This window comes from Carcharhinus amblyrhynchos, chromosome 7, assembly GCF_965287045.1.
Source record: "Carcharhinus amblyrhynchos chromosome 7, sCarAmb.v2.hapA, whole genome shotgun sequence".
NCBI lineage: Eukaryota > Metazoa > Chordata > Chondrichthyes > Carcharhiniformes > Carcharhinidae > Carcharhinus > Carcharhinus amblyrhynchos.
The window spans coordinates 12753723-12780902 of record NC_137330.1 but is presented as its reverse complement, the minus strand read 5'-3'; the positions used below and the strand labels follow the sequence as shown (position 1 = coordinate 12780902).

General features: G+C 46.3%; 1 protein-coding gene across 1 annotated transcript in view; it reads right to left on the bottom strand.

Moving 5' to 3' along the window:
* The window catches only part of b3gat2 (beta-1,3-glucuronyltransferase 2 (glucuronosyltransferase S)), a 106636-nt gene extending 81467 nt beyond the window's left edge, over nt 1–25169 (bottom strand). The window contains exon 1 of the mRNA XM_080191965.1: nt 24141–25169. Within this exon, the coding sequence (XP_080048091.1) occupies nt 24141–24662 (522 nt within the window). The 5' untranslated portion in view covers nt 24663–25169. The remainder of the gene's footprint in view (nt 1–24140) is intronic.
* Nucleotides 25170–27180: the final 2011 nt, after the last annotated feature.

Genomic DNA, 27180 nt, shown 5'->3' with positions numbered 1-27180 from the left:
AGTACAAGCCTAATTTATTCAGCCTCTCCTCATAGCTCAACCCCCTCAACTCCGGCATCAGCCTAGTAAACCTCCTCTGCACTCCCTCCAAGGCCAAAATATCCTTGCGTAAGTACGGCGCCCAAAACTGCACACAGTACTCCAGCTGCGGCCTCACCAATGCCCTATACAGCTGCAGCAAGACCTCCCTTCTTTTATATTCAATCCCCCTCGCTATGAAGGCCAGCATCCCATTTGCCTTCCTGACCACCTGCTGCACCTGTAGGCCGGGTTTTTGTGACTCATGCACAAGGACACCCAGGTCCCTCTGCACCGTCGCATGCTGCAGCTTTTCACCCTGTAAGTAGTAGTCCTTCCTACCATTATTCCTACCAAAGTGGATAACCTCACACTTGCCAACATTGTATTCCATCTGCCAGGTCCTCGTCCACTCGCTCAGCCTATCTAGATCCCTCCTACACTTTCTACACCCTCCGCACAATTTGCTGTTCCATGCCAACATGGATGCAGAAAGAAAAGATAGGGTTAGAGGAAGGGAAGAGAGTGATGTAGATCATAAATACTAGCGCAAGCTGATGGGTCGAATGGCTACAAATTCAAAGAATCCCTACAATGCAGAAGGAGGCCATTCGGCCCATTGAGTCTGCACGGACCACAATCCCACCCAGGCCCTATCTCCATAACCCCACAGATTTATGCTAGCCAATCCCCTGACACTAAGGGGCAATTTTTAGCATGGCCAGTCCACCTAATTCACACATCGTTGGACTGTGGAAGGAAACCGGAGCACACAGAGGAAACACACGCAGACACGAGGAGAATGTTCAAACTCCGCACAGAAAGTGACCCAAGGCTGGAATTGAACCCGGGTCCCTGAAGCTGTGAGACAGCAGCGCTAACCACTGTGCCACTGTGCTACCCCAAATTCAATGTAATTCTCCACGTATTGGCTGGCCGAGTCAGGGAATGATAAAGTCCTGAGCTTACCTCACAGACTGCAAATAACTAAACCATAAATAATAAAACAGCAGATTTACTCAATCCTAAAAATATTTGGTAATTTATAGTTTTACCTCTGAAGCAGCTTCTAGACATAAGTTATTATTTCCTCCAAGTATTAACTAGAGAGAACATTGAGTAATACAGAATCAATCATAAGGTGGGTCCACAACTGAACTTACTAACATTCACATTGCTTATGTGTAAATCAAAGGCAGGTTTAGAAGCTGAAAACTCCACAGCGAGGGTGCTAAGTGAGGCTAGCAATGTAATCTACGAGATGCTGACAGCTATTATGTGGGTATCAGTAATTACTGGGCAGATGCTGTTGGGTTGGACACGTGCCAACATAGCACTGCTTCCAAAAGGAAGTAACAAATCAAATACAAGTAACTACAGCCCTATTAGCTGTGTGTCGATACCTGGGGGAACAGTGCTATTAATAATTAGGGACAGGGTGAAGGATTAGCTGTGTGACATTAGAAGAAACACGAGAGCGCAATAGCAAGTTGTATTTATATCGAGACTTTAATATAATGAACCCTTCCAAGGGGAGATATGAAACACAATTTGACACTGAGCGCGTTAGGAGATATTTTAGCCGCTTGTGCATCTGAGATTTTGGGAGGTTATTTTCCTGTCCCACCCGCCATGAGAATCTTAATGGACGGTGTGGGGATAGGGGGTTTGTGGTGGTGATCCATGCAAAGGTCTATTGACCTCAGGGAGATTTTCTGGTTGTGGGGCGAGTGCAGCGGGAAAATCCTGCCCTTTGGTTTTGCTCTATCATTGGCAGTCACTTCCAGCGAGCTAGGTTTAAGCTCAGGACCTTCATAAATGTTTCTCTCTTCCATTAAGGCACTCCTCAAAATCCTACCTCTTGGGCTAACTGCCCTAATATCTGCTTATGTGGTTTGAAATCATATTTTGTCCAATAATCACTGCTGTGGTTCACTTTACGATACTTTTATTTTTAAAGAAACAATGTTATAGAAGCAAGTTACTAATTCTTGTCAAATATCGAGACCACCCCAGTTCCAGGTTGCCCAAATCCCAAAGGGAAACTTGGAGCAAGCTGCCACAACGGTTTGCAATTTGTATGTGATGAGGAATTATCTGAAATCAAGGTAAGTCAATGCCAGATCACCAATGATGATTTTAAATACTATATTTCATAAAAACAAAGAAAAAAACTAACAGTTAAGACAGAAAATCACCTTTATACATTTAACAGTGCTTCTACATTCATTAATTACCATTTCAACCACTTGCTTTTTTTATCTCTTTTAGGATGCTTGGACCTTTACAGTCTAACCGTCTCACTACAATCAAACCAGGCACACCAATACTCACACAAAGAAGCCTGTTTCCCAGTATGTGATAATATGACAATGATATTGAAAGGACGAACCATGAAAAGCATCCTTTCCAGATGTATCAAAGCTTGGTATGGCTCCTGCACTGACCAAGACCGCAAGAAGTTTCAGAACGTCATTGCACAAACCAGCCTCCCATCCATTGACTCCGTCCACACTTCCCACTGCCTTGGAAAAGCAGCCAGCAAATTCAAGGACCCCGTGCACCCATGACATACTCTCTCCCACCTTCTTCTGTCGAGGAAAGGTACAAAAGTCTGAAGTCACATACCAACCGACTCAAGAGAAGCTTCTTCCCTGCTGTTGTCAGACTTTTGAATGGACCTAACTTGCATTTAGTTGATCTTTTTCTACACCCTAGCTATGACTGTGACACTGCACTGTGCACCTTCTCATTTCCTTCTCTATGAGCGGTATGCTTTGTCTGTATAGTGCACAAGAAGCAATACTTTTCACTGTATCCCAGTACATGTGACAATAATCAAATCAAATTGAATATTGTAAAATCGCATTAAGGACTCTTATTTTCCTCATTAAATGCCGCCAAGACAACATCCAAAGCAAAGTTGAATGTGTAATGCTTCCATTTTGTACTAAATAAGATCATTTATTATTAGAAATGAATTTAAAGATTATCAGTGCAGTCATAGCTGTAGCCATCAGAAGGGGCTGATACTGTTTCAACAACCATTTTGACTTATTTGATTAAGGAAAATATCAGGTGTGGGATTTTCCGACTGTGCTCGCCCTAAAATCGGAAAATCCCGCTCGAGGTCAATGGACCTTGGCATGGTTCACCCCCTCCTCCCTCCCGTTACGATTCCTGTGACATGTGGGATGGGAAAACTGCTCCCCCCCCACCCCCATGGGTTTCAATGATTTTCAAAGGCTTTTGACAAAGTTCTTCATGAAAGCTTATTAATCAGAGTTAACACTATGGATGTCACGGGATCACAGCTGGATGCCATACAGTCTATCACATCCTTGCTGCGTCTTGAAGAAGTGGGTTCCACACCTCTATTCTTTCCTCGTGCTCAATATCCCTTTGGAGAGTCAATGTTGGAGGTGGGCTGGGGATGGGGCCTTTGGGGTCCTCAGATCCACTCTTGTTTCTCATGCTCTGCAGGTGATGCGGAAACTCAAAACGGCTGTTCCATTGACACTGATGTCAACCTAGGCGGAGGAGTGGACTTGGAAGAGGCAATTGTGGCATTGTGGAAACTGTTTGATAAAAGATGTATGTTGGCAGAAGGAAATTTCATGTGGATATATTTGAAGTATTGTAGATAAGAAAGGGAAAAATGGGTGGAAGAGCTAAAAGGCTGGGACAAGCAAGACTTAGACATGCCTGAGGCTTAAGCTGTCACACCAATGCACAGCAGCAGTCGGCAAAGCCAACAGAGTGTCCCCAGAATCATCAAATGGTTACTGTTGTATTTAGCTTAATGTCAACAGACCAATCTCACACCCCGCACATTTTCATTTTTCGGGTAACAATCCAATTTTCTCTTCAATGCCTCGACTGAACCTGTCTCCAGAAGATTCTCGGGCAGTACATTCCGGATCCCACCAACTTACTGTGTGAAATCATTTCTCCTCTTACCACCATTGCTTCTTTTGCCGTTTCTGTGGTTTCAAAAAGCCCCGAGGACTCTCCTGTGGTTTCACCTGGGTTTAAAATCAAAGGGTTTTGGCAGAATAAACAAGAAGGCACTGTTTCCAGTGGCAACAAGTTCAGTGAACAGAGGACACAGATTGGGGATAGCTGGAGTAAGAATCAAAGGTGAGGTGAGGAGAATTCAGTGAGTTATTGTGACCCGGAATCCATTGTCCTAAAGGATGGTGAAAGCAGATTCAACAATAATTTTCAAATGGGAATTGAACTAATATTCGAAAAGGAAAAACTAGGAAGAGTAGGGAGAGTGGGACTAATTGGAGAGCTCTTGCAATGAGCACACGCTTGATGGGCTGAATGGTTTCCCTCTATGCTGTAGTTATGCCTTTCAGAGAGTTGAATTTGCACAGTGGTTAGCACTGCTGCCTCACAGTGCCAGGGACCTGGGTTTGATTCCAGCCTTGGGTTACTGCCTGTGTGGAGTTTGCACATTCTCCCTGTGTCTGCATGGGTTTTCTCCGGGTGCTCCGGTTTCCTACAAAAGATGTTCTGGTTAAGTGCACTGGCCATGCTAACCTCTCCCTTAGTGTACCAGAACAGGTGCTGGAGTGTGGCGACCAGGGGATTTTCACAGTAATTACATTGCAGTGTTAATGTAAGCCTACTTGTGAGACTAATAAAATAAACTTAAAAAAACTCCTGTATAGCACCTTTCCCTTGTGTTTTGTCATGTGTTCTGGGTCTGGATGGGGCTCTTTGGAGCATGTCTACTCTCCCAAAGTCATCTGCTTGTGACCACAATCTGTTAAAATCACCATTCGAGATAGGTTTTTGATAGATAAGGGAATTAAGGGTTATGGGGAGAGGGCGGGAATGTGGAACTGAGCCACGACAGATCAGCCATGATCTTATTGAATGGCGGGGCAGGCTCGAAGGGCTAGATGGCCTACTCCTGCTCCTATTTCTTATGTTCTAATGTTCTTAGGTAAATACTCTGATTGTAATTTTATCTCACTCCATGTCTTTGTTATCCAGTCACGGGTTATTACATAACAGTAACATCAGCTTTCGATGTTAACTCTTTACATCTTCCCCAAGTCTTTATCTCAATTACTTACATCAACATCCCCCCCCAGCTCTCACAGACGGTCAGCCAGATTTGAAATCATAGAATCTTACATTACAGAAGGAGGCCATTCAGCCCATCGAGCGTGCAGCCATCAATCCAACCCAGTCCCTGTCTCCATAACCCCGCATATTTACCCTCCTGGCCCCCCTGACACTAAGGGGCAATTTTAGCATGGCCAATCCACCTATCCACATGTCTTTTGGACTGTGGGAGGAAACCAGAGCACCCGGAGGAAACCCACGCAGACATGGGGAGAATGTGCAAACCCCACACAGATTGTAACCCGAGGCCGGAATTGAACCTTGGTCCCTGGCGCTGTGAGGCAGCAGTGATAACCACTGTGACACCGTGCCGACACCGTTGGTGCAGTTTCTGTCTCCACAGAGGCAGTCAGACCTGGTAAGATTTTTCCAGCATTTTCCCTTTTTGTTCTATATTCCAGCACCTGCAGTCATTTGCTTTCATCTCCCACCAACGTCTCAGACTGCACAGGGTTAATCTCTGAGGTGCCTTGACCAGTCTTCCCTGATCTTATTCTGATCCCTTTCTGAGCTCGAGGACATTCTGCGCAGTGGGAGTGTCCTTCTCCTGTCAAGCTTTGTTTTGTTTCTTCTTTGTCTCCATCAGGAGCTGAGTCAAAATGCCAAGTTTCTACTGGCTTTCTTTCCAAGGCACTTTGCTTTCTCCTTTGCATTCCCTAAAGTTTATTTATTAGTGTCAGGAAGCAGGCTTACATTAACACTGCAAGGAAGTTACTGTGAAAATCCCCTGGACGTCATCTGTTCAGGGATGTTTTCCCCGGCTGTGGGGAGTGAGGAGGGATATCTAGAACCAAGGAATGCAGTCTCACAACAAGAGGTAGATCACTTAGGACCAAGATGAGGAGAAATTTCTTCGTTCAGAACCTGTGGAATTCTCCACCCCACTGAAAAGTGGAGGTGCAATCATTGAGCATGTTAAAGGCAGAGACCGATAGATTTTTAGATAGTAATGACATCAAGGGAAATGGGGATTGTGTGGTAAAATGGCATTGAGAAAGATAATTGGCCATGGTATAGTAGCAGGCTCAAGGGGCTGAATGGCCTATTCCTGCTCCTATTTTCCATTTCTTCTGTTCCTGGATATAAACTACATTTAATAGTGAAGTATTTCATTTAACCTGACAGGGCACTGTTTAAATTGACTACATGAAATTCTTTGTGCAGAATTTTAATGCAGCCATTAACCCACTTAAACGAGTAATTCATTGCACGCAAGTGATTTGAGGCATTCCTGAGGCAAACGATAAGGTGCTCTATAAATGCAAAGCTTTCTTTTCTCCGTCACATTGGCATTTAAAGGGATTTTTAACAAACATATTAGTGCATATCTATGGCAATCACAGGATGAGATCTTAATACATTCAAAACCCATCAACAAGAGTTAAAATCAGGCTCTAACAGAGTACGGTTTCACTCCTTGTAGACACAGCCACATTTTTCATTTTATCCCCCGTTTCACTTTGATTTCCAGGATATATGAGGATGGAATCTGCCCAATCTTATTGCTCAATCAATCAGCATCTCTGCTCAAACCAGTTACGGGAGACTTCGGTGTAGTGGCACTGTCACCAGACTAGTAATCCAGTCGGCTCAGACTATTCCTCTGGGGACTTAGGTTCAAGTCCCACCAAGCTAGCTGGTGAAATTTAAATTCAATTAATAAAATTTGGAATTGAAAGCTTGGCTGGGATGTTCCAGCCTTGCCTGCCTCAAAACTAGAAAATCCCACACGAGGTCAATAGAAAACAGCCCTACTTTTGTACCAGGATGCCCAGATTCCTCTGTACTTTGGAGTTCTGCAATCTCCCTCCATTTAAATAATATGTTGCTTTTCTATTCTTCCTAGATGGATTCACGTTTTCCCACATTACACTCCATCTGCCAGATTTGCGTCCACTCGCTTAACCTGCCCTTTGACACTGATGCCCTCTTCACAATTTACTTCTCCAGCACCACCAGCCAATTCAGCGACCAAACATTTGGTCCCTTCACCCAAATCATTGCCTGTAAACTGACGAGGCTCCAGTACTGATCCCTGTGGCCCTCCATTTGTCACATCTTGCCAAGTCAACACTAAAATAGCTCTATTAATATTAACTCTGTTTCATGTTGGCCAATCAATCCTCCATCTATATTAACATGTTAATGTTAACTAGCTAATGGACTCTTACTCTGGTGTGGCACTTTGTCAGATTCTTTCTGGAATTCTAAGTCCACCACGTCCACAGGTTCCCCTTTATCTGTATTACTTGTTACTACCTGAAATAACACTAAGAAATTAGTCCAAGGTCATTTCTCTTTCACAAAACCATATTGGCACTGCCTAATTGCAGTGAGATTTCCTACATCAGGAACTCTTACTATTTGATTGAACCTGCATGTTGGAGACATTGGAACATTATCACATGCCCCCTGAGAGAAACTTTGTTTTGTGAGTGTGGTGTACTTGTTCCATTAATGGCAACACAGCAGAGGAAGGGTCATCTGGCTTGGGGGAGACCAATCGTGCCCCAGGGGCTGGCGTTCTCTCTGGGGCAGAAGACAGGTAGGGGACGAGAGCGGCTGGATGGACTTCTCTGAGCCTCTGTCCAGTTTTTCTTATTGATAAATACCTTTTGTGTTTCCAATGAGGTCTGTGGAAGGCACATTGTTCCAATGAGAGAAACAGAGAAAGAGAGAAAGGAATAGATAGTGAGAGATAGAGGCAGAGCTAGAGAGACAGAGATGGGGAGAGAGACAGAGTGTGGAGTTTAATGAGGGAGGCTGTGCGGGGGGGTGTAGTGGGTTGGAAATGCCCACCATCAAAACTTATGGCACCCCTACCAGCCCAATCTTCAGGGACCACTAGGGAATTAAGTCCCTAGGTGGCAATTCTTTATCAATGACCTTCTCTCCATCATAAGGTCAGAAGTGCGGATGTTCACTAATGATTGCAATATGTTCAGCACCATTCACATGACTCCTCAGATTCTGAAGCAGTCCATGTTCAAATGCAATAAGATCTGAGCAATGTCCAGGTTTGGGCTGACACGTGGCAAGTAACATTCGTGCCACACAAATGCCAGCCAATGACCATCACCAATAAGAGACACTCTAACTACCACCCATTGACATTCAATGGTGTTACCATCACTGAATCCCCCATCCTTGGGGTCACCATTGACCATTGGACTCACCACATAAACACAGCGGCTACAAGAGCAGGTCAGAGGCTAGGAATACTGCAGCAAGTAACTCACCTCCTGACTCCCCAAAGCCCATCCACCATCTACAAGGCACAAGTTAGGAATGTGATGGAATACTCCCCACTTGCCTGGATGGGTGAACTCAAGAACAACACTCAAGAAGCTTGACATCATCCAGGACATAGCAGCCCACTTGATTGGCACAAAGTCCACAAACATCCACTCCCTCCACCACCATCCCTAGTTGCCCTTGAGAAGGTGGCGGTGAGCTGCCTTCTTGAATCGCTGCAGTCCATGTGCTGTGGGTTGACCCACAATGTCATTAGGGAGGCAATTCCAGGATTTTGACCTAGCAATTGCGAAGGAACGCTGATATATTTCCAAGTCAGGATGGTGAGTGGCTTGGAGGGGAACTTGCAGGTGGGTGGTGTTCCCATGTATCTCTGTCCTTGTCCTTCTAGATGGAAGAGGCCATGGGTTTGGAAAGTGCTGTCTAAGGATCTTTGGTAAATTGCTGCTGTGCATCTTGTAGATAGTACACACTGCTGCTACTGAGCAATGGTGGCGGAGGGCCGGGGAGGGGGGTCAGAGGAAATGGCAGGGAGGTGGTGGCTGTCAATGGATGCCCCCCCCCTTGCCACGCTGGGTCCTTTGATCAGGCACTGAATGTCTCATGCACCCCCCCCTGCCCACCCCTGCATGGTGAGGCTCCCACTTGCCATTGGTTCAATAGATTACCATTGGCAACGAGGCAGAAAGGCAGACTGGAAGCCCTCTAACCACGGACCTAATCGGGAAGGCAGGGGTCCTTACCACACACCCTCCCTCCCAATTAAACACTGGCGCCTCCCTCCCCCAACTCCTTGCCTTGTAACTCACCCCGCAGGGTGTTTGAGAGGCATTGAATTTCCCGTTCAGAGTGCGAGAGACAGTAAGAGAGACTGCAAGGATGAGCGAGTTCATTGAATCCCTACATTGCAGTTAAGGCTGTGGGAGGAAGCCGGATCACCCGGGGGGGGGGGGGGGAGGGGGGAACGGGGAGAATGTGCAGACTCCGCACAGACAGTGACCTGAGGCCGGTGTTGAACCCGGCTTGCTGGCGCTGTGAGGCCGCAGTGCTCACCACTGTGCCACCAGGCTGCCCACTGGTTCTGTGAGCACAGTAACCGGGCGATCAGGGCCGTACAGCGGTCGAGAGGAGAGGTTGTCACACTGTGCATTCTGCCCCCTCACTAGGTAGAAAGAAACGGGTCCCAGTTACTGTGTGCGGCAATCAGTGTGGATTTGCTGTTTGCCTGCTCTAGCTGGGAGCGATTGGGTTGGTGAGGTGTTAGTACGGTTTCATTCTGTGCCGTTCCCTAAATCCGGTGAGTTTCCCATTATTGTACTCCAGACTAACTTTGACATTAAGGCAGGCGGGATTGGAATATCCAGACTGTAGCTTAATCGCGGTGGTAGGAACAGCAGTCCAATTTCTGATTGATTCGATACAGACTGGGTTGCCTGTGGGGTGCTGGGGCCTGTCGTTTCGCAAAGAGAGGCTAAAATAGCAGCTTGCCATTCAGACCTGAGGAATTACACATTAACCTCTGGGGCAATGCTGCAAGCAACACAGGAGGCAAACCCATCAAGCCAAAACATAGCGTTATGTTAAAATTTTCCTGTGATTGTCAGTATAAAGAAGATTGAAGAATATTCACTGACGCTGCGGAAACATCCAATCAGGTACTGAAGAGTATTTGCACTTTCTGATTGGTGGAGAGTGCAGTTGGTCCGGGGGGCCAATGGCAGGACAGCACCTGCCGAGTCACGTGACAGAGTCATGTGACAGAGTGGTCAGCAAGAGGCCAAGAGTGCTATTCGACCGGATGATGCTGTCAGTGTGGGTGCTATTGGACTGGGTGATGCTGTCAGTGTGGGTGCTATTCGACTGCGTGATGCTGTCAGTGTGGGTGCTATTCAACTGGGTGATGCTGTCAGTGTGGGTGCTATTCGACCGGGTGATGCTGTCAGTGTGGGTGCTATTCGACTGGGTGATGCTGTCAGTGTGGGTGCTATTCGACTGGGTGATGCTGTCAGTGTGGGTGCTATTCGACTGGGTGATGCTGTCAGTGTGGGTGCTATTCGACTGGGTGATGCTGTCAGTGTGGGTGCTATTGGACCGGGTGATGCTGTCAGTGTGGGTGCTATTGGACCGGGTGATGCTGTCAGTGTGGGTGCTATTCGACTGGGTGATGCTGTCAGTGTGGGTGCTATTCGACCGGGTGATGCTGTCAGTGTGGGTGCTATTCGACCGGGTGATGCTGTCAGTGTGGGTGCTATTGGACTGGGTGATGCTGTCAGTGTGGGTGCTATTCGACTGGGTGATGCTGTCAGTGTGGGTGCTATTGGACTGCGTGATGCTGTCAGTGTGGGTGCTATTCAACTGGGTGATGCTGTCAGTGTGGGTGCTATTCGACCGGGTGATGCTGTCAGTGTGGGTGCTATTGGACTGGGTGATGCTGTCAGTGTGGGTGCTATTGGACTGGGTGATGCTGTCAGTGTGGGTGCTATTGGACTGGGTGATGCTGTCAGTGTGGGTGCTATTCGACTGGGTGATGCTGTCAGTGTGGGTGCTATTGGACTGGGTGATGCTGTCAGTGTGGGTGCTATTCGACTGGGTGATGCTGTCAGTGTGGGTGCTATTGGACTGGGTGATGCTGTCAGTGTGGGTGCTATTCGACTGGGTGATGCTGTCAGTGTGGGTGCTATTCGACTGGGTGATGCTGTCAGTGTGGGTGCTATTGGACCGGGTGATGCTGTCAGTGTGGGTGCTATTGGACCGGGTGATGCTGTCAGTGTGGGTGCTATTCAACTGGGTGATGCTGTCAGTGTGGGTGCTATTCGACTGGGTGATGCTGTCAGTGTGGGTGCTATTGGACTGGGTGATGCTGTCAGTGTGGGTGCTATTCGACTGGGTGATGCTGTCAGTGTGGGTGCTATTGGACTGGGTGATGCTGTCAGTGTGGGTGCTATTGGACTGGGTGATGCTGTCAGTGTGGGTGCTATTCGACTGGGTGATGCTGTCAGTGTGGGTGCTATTGGACTGGGTGATGCTGTCAGTGTGGGTGCTATTGGACCGGGTGATGCTGTCAGTGTGGGTGCTATTGGACTGGGTGATGCTGTCAGTGTGGGTGCTATTGGACCGGGTGATGCTGTCAGTGTGGGTGCTATTCAACTGGGTGATGCTGTCAGTGTGGGTGCTATTGGACTGGGTGATGCTGTCAGTGTGGGTGCTATTGGACTGGGTGATGCTGTCAGTGTGGGTGCTATTGGACTGGGTGATGCTGTCAGTGTGGGTGCTATTCGACTGGGTGATGCTGTCAGTGTGGGTGCTATTGGACTGGGTGATGCTGTCAGTGTGGGTGCTATTCAACTGGGTGATGCTGTCAGTGTGGGTGCTATTGGACTGGGTGATGCTGTCAGTGTGGGTGCTATTCGACCGGGTGATGCTGTCAGTGTGGGTGCTATTCGACTGGGTGATGCTGTCAGTGTGGGTGCTATTTTGCTGGGTGATGTTTGCTGTCTGATTATGGTGCTGAGCCTGAAGTACAATATTCCTTGGTCGCCGTCCAATGTGGAAGTTTAAAAAGATCTGTATTCCTCTGAGTTGAAAAGCACTCATTAAGAATTAAGGGTTTGATGGGAGATATAGAGGGAAAGAAGGGAGAGAAGGATATGGACTTGTAATCTATCTCATTCGCAGTTAGATGAATGACGCAGAGGTTTGTTATTCATTTTTCTTCATCTGTGGGACATGGGCCTCACTGGCTGGCCAGCATTTATTGCCCTTCTCTAGCTACCCTTGGAGGGCAGTTGAGTGTCAACCACATTGCTGTGGCTCTGGAGTCACATGTAGGCCAGACCAGGTAAGAACAGATTTCATTCCCGGAAGAACATTAGTGAATCAGATGGGCTTTTCCGATAATCGACAATAGTTTCATGGTCATCAGTAGATTCTTCACTCCAGGTTTTTTAATTGAATTCACATTCTGCCATCTGCCGTGGTGGGATTCGAACCCAGGTCCCCAGAACATTAGCTGAATTTCTGTATTAATAGTCTAGCGATAAGCCCACTGGCCATTGCTTCCCCAGAGTTGCAGAGTTATGATGAATACAGTTAAGATGTCGTTCCTCTCTTACCATTTAATGGAAGGTTGTAACTTTGAACCTTGTATTGTGGAACATGCCATTGTGGCAGGTCAGCACTGGCTGTCAGACTGCAGAAGGGTTGTGAAGATACGGAAACCCTGAAGCAGGTGAGAGGACCCGAGAAGAAGATTCTATAGCTTCAAGGTTCCTGACCATCGATAAACAGTGGCAATGGGTCTGACAATGTTGGAATTCCAAAGCACAAGCAGACAATATTGGAGACACTGACTGATCAATAAAGTTCCCAGCCTTAAACACATTCTTTTCAGAGATGCTGTCTCTTTCCCACTGGAGTTCCAAGAAAAGAAAATCTTCAGTATTGCTGAAACAGAGACATATTGTCAAAGTTTTCTGCTTTCTACTCATCAGACAAACGCACGAATGCCAAATTTCCAACAATCGCAACGAGTGAGTTCATTACTTTGTCTGTGACAATGCCTCAGCCAGAGTCAAATTGTCAACCAATCAGCACTCAGAACTCCTATAGCATTAACTGTTGTTTAAAATTTGGTATTCTTGTGTTTGTCCTGATGCGTGCATGGTGCAACGCTTCCGCATTATGTCTCCATTTTCAATGATATTTAACACGTCATTAAGATTAGACTGACAAAAACATTGGCTTCTGCAGTTGGTGTAGATCAATGTTTTTCAAACTTCTTTTCTGGCAACCCACGTCACATGGAATGTGTAAGGAAATACAATCTTTCCACTTGCACTTACATTACGTTCAAGTTTATTATTGTCACAAATAGGCATACAGTAATAGTTACTGTGAACAACCTCTAGTCACCATACTCAGGCACCTGTTTGGGTACACTGAGGGAGAATTTAACATGGCTGATGCACTTAACCAGCATATCTTTCAGACCATGGGAGGAAACCAAAGCATCTGGAGGAAACCCACGCAGACATGGGGAGAACATGCAGACTCCCCACAGATGGTGACTCAAAGTCAGGACTCGAAGCTGGGTCTCTGGCGCTGTGGGAATCAGTGCCAACAACTGTGTCACCATGCCGCCCATATACAGTATACTAAACATTGTGGGGTTGGAGGGGAGAGGTTACGTTCACATTCATTGTCCAAGTTATTCGGGCTACATTCCGGCACAGAGGAAATTGGCATTAGTATTTCGCAAATCTCTCTCATCAACTTATACATTCAATATGAATGTCTGAAGTCGGCCATATGCTCACTTACTGTGCACCAGCCATCCACAGAAAACTGACTGCCGTTTATCTGTGACAGATTTCTCACTTAAGGTGCACCTCTAGAGCTCACCAGATCAGCATGCTGCTTTTAGGTGGAAACTTAACAGGGCAGTCGCCAGTTCTCTCGATCCGTTACCGTCCCATCAGTAAACCTCTCTGGTGGGTGGGATATGTGACATCAGTAACTACATCCTGCTGCATCTAATGAAGGCTGGTTAGTGTGTGGATTATACTTTCTCACGTACAGCCGCAATTATTTAAAAGAAAACACGTCACAACTGTTTTCCCGTTTTTCAGATGTTGTCGCATTTTGAAATTGATTCAATAGCAAGCACACGGGGAAAAAATAATGAGTTGGATTGTGAGAAGGTACTTGTCAAACTCTGAAGCTCTTCTTCACGGCAGAAAATTTGAGACTTGGGCAGAGTCCACTGACCAGGGAAGCTCTGTTGCTGCAGTCACAATCTAAACTGGATTTACTCTACATTTAAAAATACACCTCTCTCATTATCCTTAATGAGCCAGGGACCTGGGTTCGATTCCTGGGTTTGGGTCACTGTCTGCGGAATCTGCTCGTTCTCTGCTTGTCCGCGGGGTCCCCGCCGAGTGCCCGTGTTTCCTCTCACAGTCCAAAAGACATGCTGGTTCGGTGCGTTGGCCACGCTAAATTCTCCCTCACGATCGTCCTCAACACTGGTGCCCCACAAGGCTGTGTTCTTGGCCCCCTATTACACTCCTTATAAACCTATGGCTGTGCGGCCAAATTCCCCTCCAATTCGATTTTAAAAAGTGTCCAGATCACCAACAACCTGTCCTGATGCCCCCATGCTGACACTATAGTTAAGAAAGCCCACAAACGCCTCTACTTTCTCAGAAGCCTAAGGAAATAATCACTATGACTCTCAGCAGATGCACCATAGAAAGCATTCTTTCTGGATGTATCACAGCTTGGGATGGTGCCTGCTCTGCCCAAGATCACAAGAAACTACAAAAGGTTGTGAATGAAGCCCAATCTATCACTCAAACTGGCCTCCTATCCATTGAATCCGTCAACACTTCCCGCTGCCTCAGAAAAGCAGCCAGCATAATTAACGTACCCTGTACGTTCTCTCTTCCATCTTCTTTCGGGAAAAAGATACAGGAGTCTGAGGTCATGTACCAACTGACTGAAGGACAGCTTCTTCCCTGCTGCCATCAGACTTTCGAATGGACCTACCTTACATTAAGTTGATCTTTCTCTGCACCCTAGCTTTGACTGTAACACTACATTCTGCACCCTCTCCTTTCCTTCTCTCTGAAAGGTATGCTTTGTCTGTATAGCGTGCAAGAAAGAACACTTTTCACTGTATACTAATACATGTGAACATAATAAATCAAATCAGTGTACTCGAATAGATGCCAAAGGGTGGCGACTCGGGGATTTACACAGTAATTTCATTGCAGTGTTAATGTAAGTCGACTTGTGAGACTAATAAATAAACTTTATTTCATTGTCTGAGAGATCCATATTTTCATTCTGTCTTCTACAAAATATGTGCTATAAGCAGAACATCCCGTGTTTTGTTTGAACTGGATCACTGAACATCCCATTTTTCTTAACATGGGGCTTTTGATGCTTCCAATGGTATTTCAGAATCCCAGAATTATTTCACCCTGAGAGAAGGCAGATGGAGTATAATGTTAGCAAGTGTGAGGTTATCCACTTTGGCAGAAATAATAGTAGGAGGGATTCTTAGTTAAAAGGCGAAAAGCTGCAGCATGCTACGGTGCAGAGGGACCTGGGGGTCCTTGTGCACGAATCGCAAAAACCCAGTCTGCAGGTGCAGCAGGTGATCAGGAAGGAGAATGGGATGCTGGCCTTCATAGTGAGGGGGACAGAATGTAAAAGTAGGGAGGTCTTGCTGCAACTGTACAGGGCACTGGTGAAGCTGCAGCTGGAGTACTGTGTGCAGTTTTGGTCACTGCACTTGCGGAAGGATATATTGGCCTTGGAGGGAGTGCAGAGAGGGTTCACTAGACTGATACCGGAGATGAGGGGGTTGGACTATGAAGAGAGACTAAATAGACTGGGTCTGTACTCCTTGGAGTTTAGAAGGCTGAGGGGGGATCTTATAGAGACGTATAAGATAATGAAGGGGATGGATAGGGTAGAGGTAGAGAGATTCTTCCTGCTGAGAAAGGATAGCAGGACTAGAGGGCACAGCCTCATAAGGGGGGGCTGCAGTTTAGATCAGAGTTGAGGAGGAACTTCTTCACTCAAAGGGTGGTGAATCTCTGGAATTCTCTGCCCGTTGAAGTGGTGGAGGCTACCTCGCTAAATATATTTAAGTCACGGGTAGATAGGTTTCTGATAGACAGGGGAATTAAGGGTTATGGGGAGAAAGCGGGAAAGTGGAACTGATCCACTTCAGATCAGCCATGATCTCATTGAATGGCGGGGCAGGCTCGAAGGGCTAGATGGCCTAATCCTGCTCCTATTTCTTATGTTCTTAAGGCCGTTTGATCCATTGTGCGTGGGCTGGATCTCCGAAGGAGCAATTTACCGATTGCCGCTCCCCTGGCCTTCATCCAGTTGCCCGCCATTTTCTTCCTTCTCAGGTAATGATCCAATTCCACCTTGTTGGGATCTGCCTCCACCACCCTCTGAGGCAGCAGCTTCCAGATCTGAACCACTCACTGGGTGAAAAATGTTGCCTCGTGGTCACCATTGCTTCTTTTGCTGATCGCTTTAAACTTGCGCCCCCTGGTCCTCGCTTCTTCCACCAATGGGAAGAGTTTCTCCCAATTCACTCTGTCCCTTGGTTTAAGGTTAAAAGAAAATCTCTTCATTGCAAAGCGTAAAAACACACTAAAGTTTTGCACCTGAACTCACTGAGATTCAAAGTGTGAGGGAATAGGGGTATCTTCACTGGGTCTCTTCAGAAATGTGTGCCCAATTCTCTGAGGGAGCCATTCAAGTGCAATGGGTACAGTTCCAGTTTTACTGCCATTTCAGGTAAGCATTCTTCTAATCTCCATCCTCAACAATCAGAGTGTGTGAGTGAGTGAGTGTGTGTGTGTATGAGTGTGTATATATAAGTGAGTGTGTGTCTGTCTGTGTGTGAGAGTGCATGCATGTGTGTGGGTATGCGTGCAAGTGTGCGTGTGTGTGCGTGTGTCAGTGTGTGTGAGTGAGTGTGAGTGCATGCGTGTGTGCAAGTGTGCGTGTGTGTGCATGAGTGTGAATGTGTGTGTGTGAATGCATGCATGTGTATGCTTGTGTGTGCGCAACACTGCGTGTGTGTGCATGAGTGTGTGTGGGTGAGTGCGTGTGTATGTGTGAGTGAGTGTGTGCATGTGTGTGTGAGTGTACGAGTGAGTGTGTGTGCATGTGTATGTGGGTGCGAATGTGTGTGTGTGCACAAGTGTGCATGTGTGTGCATGAGTGTGTGTGAGTGCGAGTGCATGTGTGTGTGCACGTGTGCGTGTGTGTGCATGAGTGTGTGTGTGTGAATGCACGCATGTGTATGCATGTGTGTGTGCAACACTGCGTGTGTGTGCATGAGTGTGTGTGTATGTGTGAGTGAGTGTGTGCATGCGTGTGTGAGTGTGTGAATGAATGTGTGTGCATGTGTATGTGGGTGCGAATGTGTGTGTGTGTGCAAGTGTGCGTGTGTGTGTGTGAGTGTGAATGTAAGTGTGTGAGCGAGTGTGTGTATGTGTGTCAGTGTGAATGAGTGTGTGCACATATGTGTGGGTGTGTGCGTGTGCATGTGTGTGTGTGTGTGTGTGTGTGTGTGTGTGTGTACCCTCCAAGCCTCCAAGTCACCCCTTTCATTCTCCATTATTCCCAAATCTATCCCCATGCAATCCCAACACTTGAGATGACTCCAGCCAGGTTCAACTCCCACCTTGCATCACTGTCTGTGCGCGGTCCGCACATTCTCCCCGTGTCTGCGTGGGTTTCCTTCGGGTGCTCCGGTTTCCTCTCACATGGGCAGGTTAGGTGGCTTGGCCACGCTAAATTGCCGCTTAGTATCCCCAGATATGTCGATTAGATGGATTGGCCATGACCAATGTACAGGGATAAGGTGGGGGGGGTGGGGTGAGCCTTGTTAGAATATTCTTTTAGAGGGTCAGTGCAGACTGGATAGGATAGATGGCCTCCTTCTGCATTGTAGGGAAGTCATGGCTCTATGTGTTAAGGCTGAGATTCCAGAGGGGTAGCTCCAAAGAAATCACACCAAAGGCAAGCCACAGGAATAATAGGGTTTATTATAACTGTACTGCACTTCAGCCCTGTCGGCAGGTCATTCATAGCCCTTTCAGAGGATGGGTCAGGTGACACAGAGGATGCAAAGGGCTATACAGAACGTATACAGAACACTATGGAATCACTCTATTCAAAGCAACAATGTTTGTCATCACTTTGGGATACAAGAGAACTGCTAGATACAGGTTTCTGCATCTTTTTGTGCATTCAATATTCTTGTTGCTCAGAATCGTAGACTTCATAGAATCCGTATAGTGCAGAAGGAGGCCATTCGGCCCATTGAGTCCACACCGATAACAACCCCACCCAGGCCCTATTCCCGTAACCCCACATATTGACCCCACTAACCTCTCTAACCTACGCATCCAGGGACACTTAATTGGCAATTTAGCATGGCCAATGCACCTGGCTCGCAGTGGAAACTGGAGCACCCGGAGGAAACCCACACAGACACGGGGAGAATGCGCAGACTCTACACAGACGGTGACCCAAGGCCGGAATTGAACCCGGGTCCTTGGAGCTGTGAGGCAGCAGTGCTAACCCACTGTGCCACCGTGCTACCCTAACAGGCTTTTAAAGAGCGAGGTGGAGTATGAGTGACACAATTAGACATTTTGACCATCTGCAGCCCGATAATAGAAAGAAATTACCCACAATCCACTGCCTCTTGGATCTCCTCAACCAGCTACATCTTAACGCCAACAAACAGAAAACATCAGCCACAGTCATGCTGACTAATTTTAGCAAAAGCATTTGTCCATGCTGATTCTCACATCATCATCATCAATCTCCCTCCATTAGGAGGCAGCCCGGGACGTGAACACTGGATCTCTACAATCGAAAACACAGACCAAAGAAAACAACAGCACAGGAACAGGCCCTTCGGCCCACCAAGCCCGTTGATGCCCTAACTAAACAAAAAAAAGCCTTCTGCCTTACTCATAGAATCATAGGATTCATACCCCTCCATTCCCTCCCTATTCATGTACCCATCCAGATGCCTCTTAAATGATACTAAAGTGCCTGCTTCCATCACCTCCTCTGGCAGCATGTTCCAGGCACCCACCACTCTCTGTGTGAGAAACTTGCAACGCACATCTCCCTAACCTTTCCCCCTCTGACCTCAAACTTGTGTCCCCTTGTAATTGACACTTCCACCCTGGGAATAAGCCTCTGACTATCTAACCCCACTATGCCTCTCAGAGTTTTGTAGACCTCCATCAGGTCTCTCCTCGGCCTCCGTCTTTCCAGCGAAAACAATCCCAGTTTATTCAACCTCTCCTCATTGTCGACACCCTCGAGACCAGGCAACATCCTGGTGAACCTTCTCTGTACTCTCTCCAAACCTTCCATGTCCTTCTGGTAATGTGGCGACCAGAACGGTGCAACACTCCAAATACGGCCTAATCAAGGTTTTCTATAGCTGCAACATGATTTGCCAACTGGGATAAAATCCCAGGGTGGGACTTTATGGCCTTGCTCAAGCAAGAGCTGAAATTTGGCCCGAGGTCAAAGGAGATTTCCGTTGTCAGACCCTCGCCTGCTCCGATTCTGTGGCCACAGTACCTGTTTGGAATGCTGGATTTACCAAAGAGCTGGGAAATCCCACCCTGTGTATTGAACTATGGAATTTACATGACTGCGAGACACAGCCAATAGATCGATAGGGCCGTGAAGCTTGAGAAAATTAATCATGTGAAGTCATAGAAACCCTACAGTGCAGAAGGAGGCCATTTGGCCCATCGAGTCTGCACCGACCACAATCCCACCCAGGCCCTACCCCCATATACCTACATATTTACCTACTAATCCCTCTAACCTACACATCTCAAGACACTAAGGGGCAATTTTAGCACAGTCAATCAACCTAACCTGCACATCTTTGGGCTGTGGGGGGAAAGTGGAGCACCTGGAGGAAACCCACGCAGACACGAGGAGAATGTGCAAGCTCCACACAGATGGTGATCCAAGCCAGACCCTGGAGCTGTGAAGCAACAGTGCTAACTACTGTGCTACCACTGTGCCACCGTGCTGCCCTTAAAGTCTTCCAGTTAAGCATGTCACACAAAAGGTAATCTCATTGAGATCACTTTGAATGTGGTTTGCTAATCTCAGAGTTGGTGAGAGGGGGAGCAAGAGGGTTGTGCGTTGAATGCAAATCTGTAACATTGCATTTTAAGAGGCACATGGCAAAGGTGGAAATTGTTTTGAAACCAGTTCCAAAGCTGACCCTTGCACCAAAACTACTCTGACACCATCAGAGAATCATAGAATCCCTACAAGGCATAAAAAGGAGGCCATTTGACCCATCGAGCTTGCACTGATAGAAATCTCGCCCAGGCTCTATCACTATAATCCCATGTATTTACCCTGCTAATCCCCCTGACATCAAGTGGCAATTTATCAACAGCTAGAGTGTGTGTGTGGGATCCCAGCTGGGAAGTGGAATTTCACTGGGAAACTCTACAATTCCTCTCATTCCTCTCATTACCATAACGACACAAGAGTAAAATGTCCAAAACAATTAAGGTGAAAAGACACCCTTCCACAAATATGATATTGAATGAATAGACCACAAGACAGCCCGTTTATAAAAACTCAGAGATAATATGTAAATGATCTAGAAATTAATAAGCTCAACCTGACACATATGATTGATGGGTCTGAATACAAAGTAGAATACAGTTGACGTTTCATTTCTTTTCTAAATTAAGGAGACTCACATTTTGCAACATGTAACCATTTGTAAGCTGAAATGTTAGCAATTGTGCAATTCTTTTGTTATTTTAGACTTTACTTTAATGATTGTATATAAGTATATTGTGAATTACAATTACCTGTCTTGTTTGCATCCTCATCACAGTTCTGATTTTCCAATAAAACTATGATCTATTTATATATCAGCCAGCTCAGTCACAGGGGGTGACTGGACACTCACTTAGCTAAAACATTGGGTCCTATGGTAGATATATTATCCAGTTTCATACAAACACAATTTGAAGGGACGTAAAGACTTGGGTATCAACAGGCAAAAAGTGCTCCACAACAGACAAACACTCACATTCCCGTTCTGTCACGCACAGAATGGATACATATCAAAAATAATTCAGTCATTGAATCATAGAGAAGGAGGCTATTTGGCTATTTGTGCTGACTCTTTGAAAGTGCTATCCAATTAGTCCTATTGCCCTGCTCCTGGCCTCAAGCCCTGCAAACAACTTGAGCTACAATCCATCACACATGAATAAAAACCAATCTCTCACAAACACATATGTACAATCCCAGTCATTCATATACACAAACAAACCCAATCTCTCTCACACACATATACAACCTCAATCTCTCACACACACATATACAGCCTCAATCTCTCACACATATATACAACCCCAATCTCTTACACACAAATATACAATTTCAATCTCTCACACATATACAACTGGGATCATCTTGGGAGCATATTCACTGGCGAGTATATTCATTGGGGAGTTTACTGGGAGTTTATTTATAAGGAGTATAATTACTGGAAAGTATATTAACTGGGGAAGTACATTCAATGGAAACAGATTGACTGGGGACTATTTTATTTGGTGAATAGATTTACTGGGTAATCTATTAATTGCATAGTGTATTTACTTGGGTGTACACTTACAGGGAAGTATATAAACTGGGGGTATGTTTGTTCGGACTATGTTTACTGGGGAGCATATTCACTGGTGAGTATATTCAGTGGAGAGTATATTCACTGAAGGATATATTCACTGAAGGGTATATTCACTGGGGAGTATATTCAATAGCAAGCAAATTTATTGACGTGTACATTTACTATGAAATATATTTACTGTGAAATATATTTACAGGGGAATATATTCACTAAGGAGTAAATTTACTTCAGGGTATTTTCACCAGGAAGTATATTTACTGGGGAATATATTTACTGAATGGTGTATTCACTGGGGAGTATATTTATTGGGGAGTAAATTTAGTTAAGGGTATTTTCACCAGGGAGTATATTTACTGGGCAGTATATTTACTGGGGAGTATATTTACTGGAAGGCGTATTCACTGGAAATATACTTAGTGTGGAGGTACTTACAAAAAGATATACCCACTGGTAACTATATTTACTGGGGAGTATATTTATTGGAGAGTATATTCACTGGGGAATATATTCACTATAGGGTATATTCACTGGGGAGTATATTCACTAAAGAGTACAGTCAACGGGGAGTATATTCACTGGGGAGTATATTTACTGAAGAGTATATTCACTTGGGAGTATATTTCTCAGGGAGTATATTGACTGGGGAATATATTTAACGGGGAGCACATTTACTGAAGAGTGTATTCACTGGGGAGTATATTCAATGAAGGGTTTAATCACTGGGGAGTATATGCACTGGGGAGTATATTCACTGAAAGGTATATTCACTGGGGAGTATATTCCCTAGGGAATATATTTGCCGAAAGGTACATTCACTGGAAAATGTGTTCACTAGGTAATTACTTTACCGGAGATTAGATTTACTGAAGAATATATCTACTAGGCAGTATATTCACTGGAGAGTATATTCACTATGGAGTATAATCACTGGGGAGTGTATTTACTGGAGGATATATTCATTGGGGAGTATATTTACTGGAGGTATATTCTCTGGAGAGTATATTCATTATGGAATAAATTCATTAGGGTGTATACTCACTGGAGGATATATTCACTGGGGAATATATCCACTGGGCAGTATATTTACTGAATGATATATTAATTGAAGAATATATTCACCAGAGAGTATATTTATTGGAGGATATATTCACTGAAGAGTAAATTCACTGGGGCATATATTTACAAGAGGATATATTCACAGGTCAGCATATCCACTGGACAGTATGTTCACTAGGGAGTATATTTACTGGGGAGAATATTTACTGGGGAGTATATTTACCGGAGGTTGTATTCACTCGGGAGTATATTTGCTAGAGATATATTTACTGGGGAGTATATTTACGGGAGAGTGTATTCACTCGGGAGTATATTTGCTAGAAATATATTTACTGGGGAGTTTATTTACTGGAGCTTGTATTCACTCGGGAGTATATTTGCTAGAGATATATTTACTGGGGAGTATATTTACTGGAGGTTATATTCACTAGGGTGTATATTTGCTAGAGATATATTTACTGGGGAGTATATTTACTGGAGGTTATATTCACTAGAGTATATTTGCTAGAGGATAATTCACTGGGGAGTATATTTACTGGGGAGTATATTTACTGGAGGGTGTATTCACTAGGGAGTATATTTACTAGAGAATATATTCACTGGGGAGTATATTCATGGGGAGAATATTCACTGGGAAGTATTTTTGCTGGGGAGTATATTCACTGGGGAATATATTTACTCGAGGATAATTCACTGGGGAGTATATTCATGGGGAAAATATTCACTGGGGAATATTTTTACTGGGGAGTATATTCACTGGGGAGTATATTTACTAGAGGATAATTCACTGGGGAGTATATTCATGGGGAGAATATTCACTGGGGAGTATATTTACTGGGGAGTATATTCACTGGGGAGTATATTTATTGGGGAGTATATTCACTGGGGAGTGTATTTACTGGGGGTATATTCACTGGGGAATATATTCATGGGGAGAATATTCACTGGAGAATATTTTTACTGGGGAGTATATTCACTGGGGAGTATATTTACTAGAGGATATATTCACTGGGGAGTATATTTACTGGGGAGTATATTCACTGGGGAGTATATTTACTGGAGAGTATATTTACTAGAGGATATATTCACTGGGGAGTATATTTACTGGAGAGTATATTTACTGGGGAGTATATTCACTGAGGAGTATATTTACTGGGGAGTATATTTACTAGAGGATATATTCACTGGGGAGTATATTCACTAGGGAGTATATTTACTGGAGAGTTTATTTACTGGGGAGTATATTCACTAGGGAGTATATTTACTGGAGAGTATATTTACTGGGGAGCATATTCACTGGGAAGTATATTTACTGGGGAGTACATTCACTGGGGAGTACATTCACTGGGCAGTATTTTTACTGAAGGGGATATGTGCAGGGGGGAGTATATTTACGGTTATTGATGAGAAACTTGCTGCTTACCTCTTGGAACAGATCCAGGCTGTAAGTGTTATCATCGTCGGCGAAGAAGACCACCCCGGAGTGCTGGAGGGACCTGTTCCTGCGGAGCCAGCGCAGCCCCTCGTTCCTCTGCTCGGTCGCTCGGGGCAGACCTGCCCGCTTGTACCTCCGGGAGGTGGGCACATGGAGCTGGGTGTAGGACGGGACGCCCGAGCGAGCCAACAGGTCGGTCACCAGGCGGCTCCTGGAAGCGGAGTCCTCCACCAGCAGCCAGTGGAAATGGTGGAGCTGGCGGAAGGTGTTGGCCAGCCGGGTGAGCTCAGCTTTCTGCACCGGTCTGCTGTAGGTCGGCGTGATGGCATAGATGGTGGGGACAGTGTGGTTGGAAAGTGGCTCGGAACCAGGCAGCCCGGGGTTCCTGGAGAGCTGGGGCGGGGGCACCGGGCTCCGGGCTGAGGGTCTGCCAGGGTCAATCTCCAACACAGTGAAAACCAGAAGAAGCCAGGGCAAGATGAGCAAGACACGGGCCAAGAGAGATTTCATAATTTGTCTGCTGAGAGTGAAAGCGGCTGCTCGCCTGGGCACTTCATCATATTCCCTTCCAAACAAAAGACTCACTCACACCAGAGTTGGTTTGCAGTGAGGAATCCCTGTCTGGAGTTACTTCCAGCAAGGGATTGTGACACGGTTATAACATTTCAGAGAGAAAATCTCCAGTTAACCCGCCCTGTGCCAGAGAGAGAGAGAGAGAAAGAGAGACAGCTGGGTGGGGAGGGAGAGGGGAGGGGGCTGGGGAGGCAAGAGAGGGAGGGATGGAGAAAGAGAGAGAGAGAGAGAGGGATGGAGAGAGAGGGGGAGGAGGAGGGATAGAGAGGGTGGAGAGACAAGAGAGGGAGGGATGGAGAAAGAGAGGGAGAGATGATGGAGAGAGAGAGGGATAGAAAGAAATGGGAGTGGGGAGAGAGGGATGGAGAAAGGGGGGATGGAGAGAAAGAGGGATGGAGAAAGAGGGGGAGGAGGAACGATAGAGAGGGTGGAGAGACAGAGAGAGAGGGATAGAGAAAGAGAGAGAGAGAGAGGGATGGAGAGAGAGAGAGGAGGAGGGATAGAGAGGGTGGAGAGACAGAGAGGGAGGGATGGAGAGAGAGAGAGGGAAATGATGGAGAGAGAGAGAGAGGGATAGAAAGAAATGGGAGTGGGGAGAGAGAGATGGAGAGAGACAGAGAGCGACACTTGGGTGGAGAGGGAGAAAGGGGGGTGGAGAGACAGAGAGAGGGATGGAGAAAGAGAGAGAGAGAGGGATAGAAAGAGATGGGAGTGGGGAGAGAGGGATGGAGAGAAGGGGGATGGAGAGAGAGGGATGGAGAAAGAGGGGGAGGAGGAACGATAGAGAGGGTGGTGAGACAGAGAGAGAGGGGGAGATGATGGGGGAGAGAGAGAGAGGGATAGAAAGAAATGGGAGTGGGGAGAGAGGGGGGATGGACAGAGAGGGATGGAGAGAGAGGGGGAGGAGGAGGGATAGAGAGGGTGGAGAGACGGAGAAGGAGGGATGGAGAGAGAGGGAGAGATGATGGAGAGAGAGAGGGATAGAAAGAAATGGGAGTAGGAGAGAGGGATGGAGAGAGGGAGGATGGAGAGAGAGAGGGATGGAGAAAGAGGGGGAGAGGGATGGAGAGAGAAGGGGCAGAGGGTTGAAGAGAGAGGGAAGGATAGAGAGAGGGGTGGAGAGAGATAGAGATAGATGGGGGGATGGAGAGAGAGAGGGATGGAAAGAGGGGGAGGAGGAGGGAAGAGAGGGATAGAGAGGGTGGAGAAACAGTGAAGGAGGGATGGAGAGGGGGAGATGATGGGGAGAGAGGGATGGAAAGAGATGGGAGTGGGGAGAGAGGGATGGAGAGAAGGGGGATGGAGAGAGAGGGATGGAGAAAAAAGTGAAGAAGGATGGAGAGAGAGGGGCAGAGGGTTGAAGAGAGAGGGAGAGTTAGAGACAGAGGGGGTAGAGAGAGAGAGAGATAGATGGGGGGGATAGAGAGAGAGAGAGGGATGGAGAGAGAGGGGGATGGAGAGAGGTAGAGAGGGATGGAAGGTGAAAGAGGGACGGAGAAAGAGAGGGCTGGAGAGAGGAATGGAGAGTGAATGACGGATGGAGAAAAAGAGAGGGATTGGAGAGAGGGATGGAGAGTGAAAGAGGAATGGAGAAAGAGAAGGGTTGAGTATGAAAGAGAGGGATGGCGAGAGAGAGGCGTTGAGGGAGATAGAGAAGGATTGAGAGAGAGGGAGAGCGAGAAATAAATGTAGAGGGATATAGGAAGAGAGGAATAGAAAGCGATAGAGATAGAGAGAGATGGAGAGAAAGAGAGGGTAGAGAGAGAGAAAAAGACGAGGGGGCAAATCGCCCAAAAGCCTTTGAACTGGAGTTAGTGGCGCATTCAATGTTTAAATCTCTATCAGAATTATTCTATAAAACAGCCATTCCCTCTCTCGGGAGTTCAGCTTGGAGAAGTGATTCTGTAGGCAGGGTCCCGGGTGATTTCAATAAGGTTTTGTTCTATTCTGGGGGCAATATATCCGGGGGTGGGGGGTGGTAAATGTACCCAGGCAATTGCTGCAGGCGGTTTGATGTTGGGGACACTATGTTAACCACTGTCTAAAGGAGCGGGCGAGTGAGTTAAAGCATTTCACACGAACCCCAACTCTTTACCCGTCTCAGACAGCGTGAGAAGAGGATCCGGGAAAGTTGTTTTGCGGGGGGAGAGAGAGGGATTATGAAGCTTTCCAAATTGGTAGTTTTGAAAGCAGCTTCTCCCTTTGTGTTCTGACTCTGGACCTGGGTCCTGTCGCTCTGCCACAGACTAACTAATGCGAGATTCGGAATTCAGATAACCAGGGATGATGGTATTTGAGGCAGCAGCGCTGTGAATGTGTCTATCCAGCGCTAGAACCCATGATCAAACTAACCAGTGATTTCCCATGGGGCAGGCAGTGTGATGGTGCACAGGGCTAACAATATATCCTCACCCTCTCTGGTTCAGGCACTGGTTCCTGTTTACCTATTTCTATC